Below are 14,309 nucleotides of genomic sequence, written 5' to 3'. Positions count from 1 at the left end.
TTTCATTTTGTCTATCATGTACCTATTGCCAATCAGCTTTGTTGGGTGCCCTCAAGTTCTTATATTATGGGGGAGAGAGAGAGAAAAGCTCTCTCTAACCACTTTCTCCACCTTCTGCATAATTTTATAAACCTCTAGCATGTCACCATTTAGCCACCTTTTTTTTCTAGACAGAAAAGTCCCAGACATTTGTGCTATAATCATCTTGGTTGCACTCTTGTCCTTTTTCAGCTCTGAAATATTATTTTTGAGCTACGGTGACCAGAACTGAATACAGTATTCCAAATAAGGGTGGATCATAGCTCTGTATGTGGGTTTTACAATACTGGTGTTTTATTTTCAATCCCTCTCCTAAAAATAATCAGCATGGAGTTTGCCTTTTTCACCTCTGCCATACACTGAATAAACATTTTGCATTGAGCTAGCCACTACAAACCAGTCCAGACCTCCATCAGCGTACATTTAATATTAGGATTTTTTGTTCCAGTGTACATCAACTTGCCTTACCAACATTGAAATTCATTTTTAATGCTGTTGCCCAGTCACCCAGTTTAGCAGTGTTGTCCTGTAGCTGTCTATGACCACTTATGCACACAAAGTGTTTGCTGGATAGTGGAGGTGAAGGTCCACCACAGCAAGATTTCTTGTACAGACATGTTTCTTCTAGTCTCATTTTCACTTTCTACTGGAGGCGGAGGACATCTTGATGGGTGTTTTCCAACCCGTTCTCAGGGAGGCAGGAACTTGAAACTTGTCACTTCCTGTGAATTGCTTGGTCGCCCATCTTGATCCCCAGTTTACTTTTCTGCCTCATCAAGGAGAGCAGCACCTTACCAGGCTCTGCAAGTTATATCTGTTTTTTCCTACCTGTTCTGTCCATTGTCTACTGGTTTAGACTCTATCCTTCCCCCTCATTCTCTGTTGTCGTTTACCTTTCCCCTCCTCCCTAATCCCTCGGGGGGGAGGGGGGAGAGAGAGAGAGAGAAGCCTTAAGGGCAGGAGCTGCAGGCAACCTCAGACCGGGGGTGAGGGACTCTTATTGCTTGGCGAGTCTGTCTGGGGCTGGGCGAAAGGATTTGTTGGGCTTAGAGTTGGATCGAAAGGAACTATTGAAGTAGGTGTAATCAGCCTATGACCCCACCTTGGTTCTCACCATCCTAATTTTGTATCGTTAGTAAACTTGACCACTACAACCCTCACAACCAGTCCCAAATAACTTCTGAACAAATTAAGTAGCATTGATTCCAATCCTGTAGAATTCTGCTGTTCACTTCCCTCCATTACTGCCCTTCTTCCTATTGCGTTACCATTTTTTAACCTAGAAGACCACCTGGTCTCTTCTCTGATGTTTGTTGTTACTTAGGATTCTTTGGAAGGAGACTTACTCAGGAATCTTTAGAAACCCAATGTTTACCAGCTCCTCCTTATCTACATGCTTGTTAACCTACTGAAACATTATCAGAAGTTGGTAATACAGCACCACAGGAGCAATGCTGATTTTCACTCAGCAAGCTTTCCCCCTCAACGTGTTTAATAATTGCATCTTTAACAACATTTTCTATTAATTCACCTGGAACAGATGTTAGCTTGCTATGTTCCAGATCCTTTCTGGAATTCTTTTTAAAAGATCAGTGTTAGATACTTCCCAGTCTTCCTATGCAGAGGACAATTTTAGCAGCAGTTTACATATACTTGTTAGTAGATCAACCATTTCACGTTTTAGTTCCTTAAAAACCCTGGGTTGTATGGCATCTGAACCAGCTGACTTACTAGTTTTCACTTTACCTGCAAGTCCTTACTTCTTATCATCTCAGTTTGACTCAATTCTTCAATTACTCTTACTGAAAACAGGAGGAATAGCTGCTCCAGGCAGGGGCTGGAATGAAGATTGATGGAGTTTGTGTGGACTTCTATTGAAGTCTAGACTTTCCTTCCTTTTCTGAAGTGTTAGCTTAAAATGTAAAACAACTGGTAATTAGAAGATACTACCCAAAAGTTTCTAATGAACTCTGGCTAGTGTTTTCTCCAGTTAATTCTATGTCCACAGAATAATGTAGTGACTCAGTTCCTGATTATATTGGTAGATGTAGAAGTGGAGGATGTTCAACAGCACATCACATCAAGTTCATAATGCCTTGATTTCCTATAACATACTCAAACCCAAGTTTCTAATTAAATGTTATTTCATCAGGGACAGACAATTCCAGAACTTAAAAGAGCCTGAATTGAAAGAGAAAATGGCCTTAAAGAGAAAAAAAGCTATCACCCAGACAAAGAGTCTTAATGTATGAGCAAAGTGGTAACTATGTTGAGTCCACCCCCTGGCTGGTATTATGTTAATGTAGTATTCAAGTTTAATGTAAATATTCAAGTTTAATGTTAAAAGGTGAAGGCATTAAGTGGGGAGGCAAGAATCTCCAGGGGCTGGGAGTCTTCCATAGCTTCCAGGGGGGGGTCAAGGGAGGGACATTATTTGTCAACAGTTTTCTTGCAATACTTGAAAAATAAAGTATAAAATATAATAAATAAATAAAATCTTTAAAAATAATAAAATTGGATAGTTATAGTCTATTTGCCCAAGAAATACCCAAACTGTTTGGGTAATGGTTAGCCCCATCCAAACTGGAGGCGGTTGGTCATGGTGCTGATGCAGTACCACCATGCTGCTCCCCAGTGGCGTAGCTGCCACAGGGAGGGGGCGCCATATCCTGGGCTCACGCCATTGGGGTCACCCCCACATACACACCCTTCCCCCGCCCCACCATGCCCAGCAGAAACCTGGAGCAGTCTGAAGTTCAGCTGGCTGCTCTTTGCAGTCTGGAGTTCAGCCGGCTGCAAAGAGCAGCCAGCTGAACTAAGGGGGGGGAGTGTCATTTTGCTCCAGGCCCCCATCCTCCCCCCCCCATGCCAATGCTGCTCTCAAAGAGGCTTCCCAGCAAAGTGCAAAAGTCTCCGCACTACTGAGAAACCCGTACTGGCCACAGTGGGCTTACACCACTCAAAGGGTGGCTTAATTCCAAATTGCAGCCCGCCAGCATAAACCCAGAAAAGACCAGAAGGGAGACTAATAAGGTTGGCTCCTCCCTGGGCTATTCCCCAGCCTTTCCTCGTTATGCCAGCAGGAACCCTGGGATGCTAGTGTGGCATTCAGTGCCGTGTTGCAGTACTGATGGGTGTCAGTGGCTATCCACCAGCAGGATTGCCCCTCCGCCAGGGTAACTGCACTGAGAAGGGCAAATCTGTTGGTGTGGCGATGCACCATTCCCAAGAGTGAATTTGGCCCTCCCCTTTGGATGAGGCTCTCAGTGTGCTGATAAATAGCCATCCTCTTTAGTGAGGTCATTTCAAATAATTAATTTTTCCAGATAATAGACTTCAGAGGGGTTGGATGGAATTTAATTTACTTAATGTGAAACTTTCTGCTTGTGCCAAGTGTTATTTAATGTTAGATCGCGTCTGGGAATTTACTAACTGATTCAAGGAGTGGTAGCTCCACCATTCTCGAATTCCAGACACATCTGGAGTTGGCAATACATGGAATTCACTGGTGTAGAACAAGAAAAGAGTTGAAGGCAGGTGGAGAAAGTTTCATTTTAATATTACTGTTCGTACATTCTGTGAAACAGCTCTTGGTTCTTCTAGAGAGCTGTTGCTGAAAAGTCTAATGGTTTTGAAATGTTTTACTGCTAGGGTGCACTGTTACCAGAAATCGATCTGAGACCCATAAATTCCACCTACTAACCTTAATAATAAATTTTGCTTCAGTGGTTCAAGTTTTTATTTCTCTGCATTTGGGACAAAACTGAAAATCTCTTTTTCATAACTGCATTAGTGAAATTTGATGGAAGTGGTATATAACCTATAAATTTATTTATTTATTTATTTATTTATATTTTAGATTTATAGGCCGCCTCTTCCCCGAAGGAAAACATTTTGTAAAAGAAACAACAAATTGAAAAAGTTGTCTGAATATCAGACCTAATTAAAATAGTCTTCCAACCCTGCATAAAAATTAAAGGAAATGAATAAACATCCGTTCACAATAGAAGCCTTCGCCATTATCGCAGTAACGTATTTACTTTTCACCATTCTTAGCCAATTTTCCTTTGGTTCACTGTACAGCTCTCTACAATAGTTTGGGACTCAGTAGCCTGTTGAGTGCACTGGGAATCAAAGTTCTGTGGTTCACGAAAAGAGAGCCTTCTAGTGTGAAATCTTGTACAGGTCAGCTCATCCACTATGAGTTTCAGTGTTTTTTTTTAATCTTACCTTGTAATCTTATGAAGAGGTACTCCAATCTAAGAGCCCCATTGAAAGAGGGGGTGGCAGCAAATCTGCTTGTTGGGTTGCTCTCTCTGGGGTGGAGAGGCGAAACTGTCACCATGCAGCTGCTACCCTACCCAGCAGTTGAAGATGGTGCAGGACACTGCAGCAGTGTCCCTGTGCCTCTGCCACCAGTGTAGTGGAGGCAGGCCAGGATGTGGCCGGGGAGGAGTCGACATTAGTTGTCTCCCTCCCGGCCATCTGGCACGTTATGCTGGTGGCTTCAAAGTGCGGCTTACACAACCCTTTTGAGTGGCTTAAGCTGATTGCACATTATGGGGACTGATTGCACATTATGGGGACTTCTTGGCAGCAGGGAGGCTGTCATTTTTGTGATGCCTCGCCATGCGAAAAGCCCTTTTGGGATACACTGCTGTGGCTGGCTGGCTGAATTCTTGGATGTGTCTGTAAGTCCTGTTGAGATTGGAGCAAGTTTGCATTGAATTCTACTGTTCTGGTGCAATTCTAACCCTTCCAAGTCCCTTGACTTCAATGGCATTAGATGAGTAACTTTGTTTAGTTTTGCATTGCTAGTGTTGTACTGGGAACACATTTACCCTGCATTTTGTGTAGCTTCCTGATATTACCTGCATTTATATGTGCTGTGTTACAAAAACCGTAGAAACTGAGTAGTTCTAGAATACTTTGCACATTTATGTTGCAAGTAGACTTTCTTTATATCTTGTCTATTCTTTTCAACCTTTTACCTTGTTTTCTTGTCAAGGCCAGACAACATCAACTTCAAGATGCTCCAAAATTCCAAATACAAAATCTGGTTGGTCAAGACAGAAGGAGAAGAAACCCTCAGAGGTTAGTTGCTTTTTATGTTTCTTCTCAGCCTGGCTGCTGGTATTTTTTATGACTATACAGATTTTAGTTGTGATCCAGCCTCAGGTTATGACTCAGGTATGTCATTGTATTGCACCTGTAAGAGTCAGGAAGGGGCTGATCTAGATCTCACATGCTCCCAGATTCTAATCACAACCATCCCAAATTTCCATCTGAACAGGGAAGCCTAGAATCTGTTTCTTCACAGGGAATCAGGAAGGAATGCTGAACCCTTGATCCCTGCTCACTCACCAACAGAGACCCTCCAGTATCTAATGAACATGCCAAAGCTGAGGACTAGGCCCTCTCTTAGGCCCTCTCTATCTTAGCAGCTAGCAGGACTAGATCCAGTATTAGGAACCGTAGCAGTACTTAAGAACCCAGTTTATTTATTGCACATATCTTGCTTTTCTTTCACCATGTTGGTATACACCAGGGGTCCCCAAACTACGGCCCGGGGGACAAATGTGGCCCCCTGAAGGCTTTTATCCGGCCCGCCAGGCATGGCGGCGATGGCTCCATTCACATGCAGTGGGGGCTCAAGGGAGAGGAGGAATCAGCTCCTCTGGCGCAAGGGGCTCGCCCGCCCCAGCACCAGCACAAAGGATCGGGGGAGCGAAGAGGGTGACTCCTCTTCAGTCGGTGGGGAGGGAAGCAAAGCAGGTGTGGATTTCCTGTCCCTGGATGCCCAGGACGGCCCTGAGGCTCGGGGTGGGGGAATGAGAACAAACGTGCTTTTGAGAGGACAGGTGACTGTTGAGCCCCAGTCGGGGCAGGCTTTCTATCTCGAGGCTGGAACTGGCAACAGATACCTCCGGCGCTCCCCAAAACACACAGTCACCCACGACTGCTTGAGCGAACAGGGCACTGAATCCCACCTGGATTCCCCAGCCCCGCTTGGCGGCTTCCTGAGGAACTGGCAGAGGGTCTCGCATGCATCTGGCTTCTGCAGGGCTCTCCTCAGCATGGGGAGGGCTTCCCACCCGAGGGTTGTTGTGCTTGCAAGTCGCTAGTCTGCCTTCCAGGCCCCCCACACACCTGTGAATGGGGCCACACACCTCTGCTCAGTGCCCTGCCAACAAGGCCAGCAGAAAAGCAAGCGGGTCGATCCCACTCTCCACCCTGGCGTGGGAACGGCATTTGGTAGGTGTGCGAAGCGGGTCTCCGCGTGGCTTTGACTGTTGGGTCTGCTGGAGGGAAAACTAAGAGCCCTGGAGATACCCGGCTGGCTCTTCGGGGTCTGCCAGATCGGCTCCCCCTTTGGGCCTCCTGGGCTCCTGGAGTTAAGCTGCTTTCTAAACACATTGCTGGATCACAGGCAGGAGACATGATTTGTGGATATTACCTCTATGTAAGAGTAGCCAACCTCTAGGAGGGAGGCCTTGGAGGACATGTCCCCAGAATTACAGCTGGGCCCTCCAGGGTGGACAGAGAGGATCAGATTTCTAGAGAAAATTCTGACTTACTTCTGGATGGTGGGCTCCCACCCCAAACCCCTTCGCCTCTTTCTCAGGATTTCCGTAACTCCCCAAATCTCCCATGAATTTTTTTCTTGGACCCCAGGAGTTGGAAACCTTTACGATCGTGGGTAAATGCCTGGCTCCGACAACTTCCCTCTCGGCTACTCCATATGTTGCTCTCAGGCTTTCTCCTGGAGGCGACATAGGGCATCTTGGCTGGGTGATTCCCTTCCTTTGTCCAGAGAGGCAGGATGTTGATTTTTTCCACTTCCTGTGACGTCCCTGGCCTCCATTTTGGTTCCCCAGAAGTTCTCCTGCCTTCGCAGAGAGAGCAGGTCTTTCACTGGCTTACAGCCAGTTTAGATTTTTTTCCTTAAATTTAGTCTTTTTTCATTAGTTAGGAAGCTAGGCAACAAGGGGCTGGGTGCAGCGTGATCGCCTTAGGCTCCGCTGCACCGAATTGCGAGGGATTCTCCAGCCAACACGGAGTCTCTCCTTGCCGTCTCTCAGCCCATCCGGTGGCCACAAATGGCTCATCGGTGCTTTTCGCCTCCGCCCGACTCCTTCCACAAGTCGGCGGCAGAGGGGACGAGGGCGGCCGCCCGCAAAGGAAGTCAGGCCGCCCAGAAGAACTCCGGAGCCAGCAAGAGCTCCAGAGCAACAGTAAGAAAGGCGGCAGCCTCCGCGACAGCCGCGGCGGCGGCAGGAGGAAGCGACGGGCCCCGGCGGCAGAAGAAGAAGCTGCCAGGGGGATCGCCCCTCAGGAGCGCCAGCGACCCATGTAGGGCCGCGGAGGGCGTTGCTCCTGCACCGCGGCCGCGTGATGGCTCCCCGGCGCCAGGCAACCGGCCGCGCCATGATTCCGGCCCATGCAGGGCCGATGAGGGAGCGGAGCGGCTGGAACCCTCGTCCGGAGAGGCATCGCCCACTGGAGACGAGGCAAACGGCCAGGACTGCCCTTCTGAGAACAGGCAAGACCGGGAAAGGGGGGCGGGACGCGAGGAAAGCCGCAGCCCAGGCCCCTCAGAGGGCAGAGCTACCTCCCAGGAGGGCAGAGCAACCTCCCATCGGGAGGACAGGGCAACCTCTCGCCGGGAGGCCAGGTCAACCCCGCCCCCCTTTCCTGCGAACATGGCGGTTTCTGGCTCCTGGAGAGACGCGTCTCCACGGGAACTCATGGGCTTCTTTAGAGAGGCCATGAGGGAAGAGATTACAAGGTTCCATAGGGGCGGGGAGCCCCACGGCCACAGAGCGGGAGCCAGATCCCCCGTGCCCCCAGAACACAGGCGGAGACACCGTTCCCCATCCCGGTCCCCCAGCCCCGTGGCAGAGAGGGATCCCCTGAACATCTCGGGGGACGCCTCAGAGGAATACAGTGAGGGGGAAATCGGGGACCAGTCGGATCATTTCTCTGATTCCGAGGAGACCCCCGTAGAGCCTAGTGAGTGTTTTATGAGGTTTTTCAAACAAGAACACCTCTCTGCACTAATGGCCAAGACTATCTCTGCTCTGGAACTGCAGGATTCAGCCGACGCAGAGGACCCATCAGCCCCAGTCCCTGCCACCACCAAACCCATCAAGGGATGCCCCAAGGGGAAACAGGACATTTTCCCAAGACAGGAAAAACCTCAAGAGGTTTTCCCACTCCCAGAGTATTTTGAAAGGAGGATCCGCAGGGAATGGTCGGATCTAGGCACCACTAGGGGCTCCCCTTCTAGTTTCAAGAAACTGTACGCAGTCCCTGAGTACGTCAATCACATGCTGCAGACACCGGTTGTGGATGCTCCGGTGGCAGCTCTCCAGTCAGGGGGGCTGGTGACAAAGGACGGGGAGGGGTCCCTGAAAGACCCCACGGACCGCCGCATGGATGTCTTTCTGAGAAAGGCACATGAAAAATTAGCCCAGGCCACCAAGATTCTGGCCCCATCAGCAACCGTTGCTCGTGCCTCCATCCTATGGCTAAGGAGGCTCCTGGACATGATCCCACCGGAGGATCAGAGGGTCAGGGAGGGCATTGAGAGGGTACTCTTTGCCACATCTTACCTAGCCGACTCCACCTACGACGCCATGATGATGGTGACCCGCGGCGCCGCACTGGCAACCGTGGCTCGCAGACACACATGGCTGCGCTCCTGGGCGGCCGACTTTCACTCTAAACAGGTGGTGGCCACCTACGACTTCCACGGAAATAGACTCTTTGGACGGGAGCTGGACAACGTCCTAGTAGAAGCGAAGGACAACAAGAACAGGAAGAACCTACCTAGGTACATCAGAGGGGACACGTCTTCCTCCTCCTACAGATCGCACACCACCTTCAGAACCCAACGGGCCTTGCCTCGGGCCCCTAGAGATGGACGGAGGACACAGCATCAACACCAGTCCTTTCGGAAACAAGGCAACTTCGGCAACAACAACAACGTGGCAAATTCCTTTCGCCCCAATTTCCGCCCCGGAGGCAAGGCTGGCCAGCCCTTTCGCCCGGGCGGCCAGAATCGCAGCTGACCACCAGAGCATCCCAGTCGGCGGGCTCCTGTCTCACTTTCAAGATGCATGGATGGGCGACCACGTAGACTGATGGACAAGGGAGATGATCGAGATGGGTTACCTCCTGGAGCTGGCAAAAATGCCAAAGCCACGATTCCGTACTTTCCAACGCCACTCCAGAGTGGACAAACTCCAAAGGACAGAACAAGCCATCCAACACCTTCTGGAGATCAGAGCCATAGAACCAGTGCCATCTATGGAGAGATTCTTAGGAGTCTACTCCCACTTCTTCACCGTGCCAAAGAAAAACGGGGAGTGGCGCGCCATCCTGAACCTCAAATACATCAACAAGCACATGCGCTTGTACAGGTTCAGGATGGAAACTCTTCGATCCATCACGGAGAACCTTCAACCCGGGGACCAGCTGACGTCGCTAGACCTCACAGAGGCTTACCTCCACATTCCCATCAACCCAAGGCACCGCAAGTACTTACGGTTCACAGTGGGGGGAGCACACTACCAATACAGAGCTCTCCTGTTCGGGTTAGCAACGGCCCCACGAGTGTTCTCCAAGGTCCTCCTCGCCCCCATCATGGAGCTCAGACAGGAGGGAATACACGTCCATCCCTACCTCGACGACATCTTGATTCGGTCGAGTTCAGAAATACGGGCCCGGCGGGAGGTCAACAGGGTCCAGGAAGTCCTGACCAAACACGGCTTCCTCATAAACCTGGCCAAAAGCTCCCTCATCCCATCACAACAGATGGAACACCTGGGGGCGGTGATAGACACGTCCCGGAGCGCCCTCTTCATGCCTCAAGCGAAGATCAGCAAGATACAACGGCTGACCGGAGCCCTTCGCGTGGCCAGCAGGGCCTCCCTACTCCAACTAGCGAGCTTGATGGGATTGTTCATATCCACAGTGGACATGGTACAATGGGGCAGAATGCACGCGAGACCGCTGCAGAGGTTCCTGCGACCACACCAGTTGCTGATCATGGCAAAGACAGACAAAACTCTTACCCTGACCCAGTCACTCAAAGACATCCTCACATGGTGGACTCAGTCATCCAACCTCGCCGGGGGCAAGATCTACCTGCCCCAGGACAGGGTACAGCTCTTCACGGATGCCAGCCTCAGCGGCTGGGGGGCCTACAGCCAAGGCAAATGTGCACAAGGTCAGTGGTCGACCATGGAGACACAACTGCCCATCAACATCTTAGAGACCAGGGCAATTTGCCTGGCCCTGAATCACTTCCAGGAGGAGCTGCTGAACAAACACGTCCTGGTGAGGACGGACAATATCACAGCAAAGGCATACATCAACAATCAAGGAGGATCCAGATCCTCAGCACTGCACCGAGAGGCGAGCAGAGTACTGGTCTGGGCGGAGGCCCACCTACAATCCTTGACAGCGGAACACATCCAAGGCAGCCTCAACACGGCGGCAGATTGGCTCAGTCGACAACAGATCTCCGAGGCAGAGTGGAAACTCAACACGCAGATCTTCAAACAGATCACACTTCATTTTGGAAGGCCAGAGGTGGATCTCTTCGCAGCAGTGGAAAACCACCAGCTGCCAACCTTCATGACCAGATTTTACCAGCCTCGGGTGATAGCTGCAGATGCTCTGAACTCGCCTTGGCCCGAGGGCCTCCTGTACGCCTTCCCTCCGGTCCCAATCATCCCCAAACTTCTGAAGAAACTGAGGGAAGAACAGGCAGAAATCATCCTGGTGGCACCGTGGTGGCCGAGACGACCATGGTTCTCTTCAATTCTACAACTATCCATTGCCCCCGCACTCACCCTACTGAGTCCCCCAGACATGCTGTCCCAGGGACCGGCCCACCACCCCAACCCTCAGCGGTTCTGCTGGACCGCCTGGCGCTTGAGCGGCAGGCTTTGAAGAGGAAGGGCTATTCAGACAAGGTCACAGACACTATACTGGCCTCTAGAAGGCCGTCCACAACCAACATCTACAACTGCTCGTGGAAAGCTTTCGTCAAATGGGCAAGAGCCGCTCACATCGACCCAGTGAGACCTTCGGTTCCACAGATTCTCCAGTTCCTACAAGCAGGCTATGAGAAGGGACTCCGGAGTGCGACCCTGTGCAGACAGGTGGCGGCCCTCGCGACGATATGGCCCAAAGCTCAAGGGCACCAGATCTCTAGGCACCCAGACATCATCCGCTTCTTAAAGGGTGTGCAGCAACAGCAACCACCGACTCTTCATCGTTTTCCCTCTTGGAAGCTCAACACGGTACTCAGGGCCCTCACGAAGTCACCCTTCGAGCCCATACGCGCTATACCGCTTAAGTGGCTAAGGATGAAAACCCTCTTCCTGGTCGCAATTACATCTGCACGCAGGGTTTCCGAGCTCAGGGCACTATCGGTCAACCCCAACCTTTGCTTATTTCACAAGGACAGGGTCGTCCTTCGACTGGACCCCACCTTCCTGCCAAAGGTGGGCTCCTCCTTCCACATCAGACAGGAGGTCATCATCCCCACCTTCTTCCCTAAACCATCTCATCCAAAGGAAGTCCTGTGGCACGGCCTGGACGTGCGGAGGGCCCTGAAGGAGTTCATTAGACGGACAGAACCCATCAGGAAAACCGAGGGTCTGTTCATCAACATCGCGACGCCTGGAACAGGAGCACTGATGTCCAGAGCAACAATCAGTAGCACCATCAGGCAGTGCATCATCGAGGCCTACAGGGCCGCACACATACCAATCCCACAGGGAATCACAGCACATTCCACACGATGCACCGCAGCCAACGCGGCGTTCAGAAGACAAGTGCCCGTGGAAGACATCTGTCGGGCGGCCACTTGGTCCTCCAGCTCGACTTTCATCAGACATTACAAGATCCAGTCTATCTCGGCCACGGAAACGGCCTTTGGATCAAGAGTCTTAGAGCACATATTCGGAGACTGATCATCCCCACCCAAGTTCCAGGGACACTGCTCGGGAAGGTCCCAGCCAAGATGCCCTAAGTCGCCTCCAGGAGAACGGTCCATTGGTTCACTTACCGTGAAGGGGCCTTCTCCTGTGGGGCGACGTGGGCATCTTGGCCCTCCCTAAGATCAGTCAGGTTCTAAAAAAGCAAGAAATGGCACATAAAAGTTTCTATGTTTAATAAAGTTGTGTTTGAAATCTAGAGCATGTTATTGGAATTCTTTCTGTTACCCCTGGCACATAGGAGATGGTGACTGCTTTGTCAATAGACCTCTGGGGAACCAAAATGGAGGCCAGGGACGTCACAGGAAGTGGAAAAAATCAACATCCTGCCTCTCTGGACAAAGGAAGGGAATCACCCAGCCAAGATGCCCACGTCGCCCCACAGGAGAAGGCCCCTTCACGGTAAGTGAACCAATGGACCGTTCTGTTCCGCCCCACTCCCATTGGCATCAGCCAGGCTGGTGAATCGCTCACTGGCTGCTAGGGAGGAAAGAACCCAGGAAGATACCTAATCCTGGGTTAGATGGAATGCTTCATTGGGAAAGTTCTGCTTTTTTTTTTTTACAGGGGAAGGTATTCCACAGCCTCCCCAACAATATTTGGAGCCCACCCTGTACTTGACATACCTTGGTCACTGTTCTAAAAATAGGCCACGACAGAAAGGCTGAAAGGTGAAATCAAACATTTTACAATAATTTGTGCATAGGAATTTGTTCATAGTTTTTTTTAGTCCAGCCCTCCAACAGTCTGAGGGACAGTGAACTGGCCCCCTGTTTAAAAAGTTTGGGGACCCCTGGTATACACACTGTTGCAAAATTGAGGCAGCATAGTTTATGCAGTGACACTTTTTCATGTGCCCTCCAAAGGTACCCAGGGAGCCACTGAGCTCTGTCCATTGGTGGAGCTGTTCAGTTGCTGTCCTAGGTCCTCAGCTCATTTCAAAGGAAGACTGGGTTAAACACCCAACACAAGAACCAGACTCCTGAGCAATAAGGTGAATCACCAGCTGAAAGGAAAACACACTGGCTTTTGCAAATGATATCTCAGGTTGGAAATCATGTTTGGATGACTCAGAAGTCATTCTCTATTGTTTTGGTAAATGCTGCTCCCTTTCAAGGTACAGTACCTTTGTCCAAGAAGAAAACACAGAAAGGTTTTTATGTTGACTTAAAATGAACATTTTGTAAACACATGGAAATAGCTGTCTGTTAATGCTGTATGGTTAAAAAAATATTAGCAGGTGTCTTTAATGTATTTCATTTTTTAACCACCATTTATATATTGGCAGCTGATGCCGATGCATGTTGTAAACATTTAAAGAACATTACAAGCTCAAAAAGAAACCTTATATTGGCACTGGACAGTGTTTGCTATAATGTAAACATTGTGAATCTTGAATGTAAACGTTTATGCCGTAGCATCTAGTATACTATACATACAACGGATTGGATCCTATAGCCTGTTTCCCTGGTGCAAGGGTACCTCTGATGGTGGAAGTGGGAGGCGGATTTTCTCTTGATTCTCCCCTTCCCACTACAGACCTCCAGATCTCAAACCTTCCAGGGGCAGCCTGTAGAGGCTAGCACAGGAGGGGGAAGATGGCAAGCAGAACTGTATTCACTGGGTCTTAGAATCCTGCACATTGTTGTGTTCTCATAAAACCCTGTAAAGGATGTTAACGTTCCCATATGTGAGGCTGAGAGAGGTGTGGAAGCTGAGAGAGACTGGCTTGACTTAGGCCTTTTGTTGAATTCACAGTAGAGGTGAGATCAAAGTGGAGTTTTCCTAAATTGTAGTCCAGTTTACTAGCTGATATTCAAAAGCTTTTGAATAAACATGAGATACATGGTAATCTCTCAAAGTGACAAACTGGCTTGAACTCAGAAACCTTGCAATCAAAATTTTGTAGCTTAGACCCTTTTGTATCAATAGCCTTTCATGGTTGCGAGATGAAACTTGCATGTAAGACTGCACTTTTCTTGGTTTTTGAATTATCTTTTGACTGTCCTTCCAAAACTATTAGAATTACACATATTAATCGTATCTTCTGTGGCAGCATAAGATGCAAATATTTTTAAATTATTTTTTAACTTATTTCCTGTCCATTACCGAAATCCCTGGTTGGAGGTACAATAAAGGAACAAAAAGGAATCAAAGGCAGTAGACCCATGCAATCATCAGGATAGTCAAGAGTGGTTCTTGTTAGGAAAGACTTTGTGACAGGGATTAGCTATGCACTTTTACTTTGCAACTGGA

General features: G+C 49.4%; 1 protein-coding gene across 5 annotated transcripts in view; it reads left to right on the top strand.

Moving 5' to 3' along the window:
• The window catches only part of JADE2 (jade family PHD finger 2), a 214,308-nt gene that overhangs the window by 39,524 nt on the left and 160,475 nt on the right, over positions 1-14,309 (top strand). For all 5 annotated transcript variants that reach the window (XM_048487860.1, XM_048487863.1, XM_048487862.1 and 2 more), the window contains exon 3: positions 5,048-5,133. In XM_048487860.1, the coding sequence (XP_048343817.1) occupies positions 5,048-5,133 (86 nt within the window). The remainder of the gene's footprint in view (positions 1-5,047; positions 5,134-14,309) is intronic.

The sequence above is a fragment of the Sphaerodactylus townsendi genome, linkage group LG03 (assembly GCF_021028975.2).
Source record: "Sphaerodactylus townsendi isolate TG3544 linkage group LG03, MPM_Stown_v2.3, whole genome shotgun sequence".
In the NCBI taxonomy this organism is placed as follows: domain Eukaryota; kingdom Metazoa; phylum Chordata; class Lepidosauria; order Squamata; family Sphaerodactylidae; genus Sphaerodactylus; species Sphaerodactylus townsendi.
Note: the sequence above shows the minus strand (reverse complement) of the source record. Positions and strands in the feature narration are given on the sequence as shown.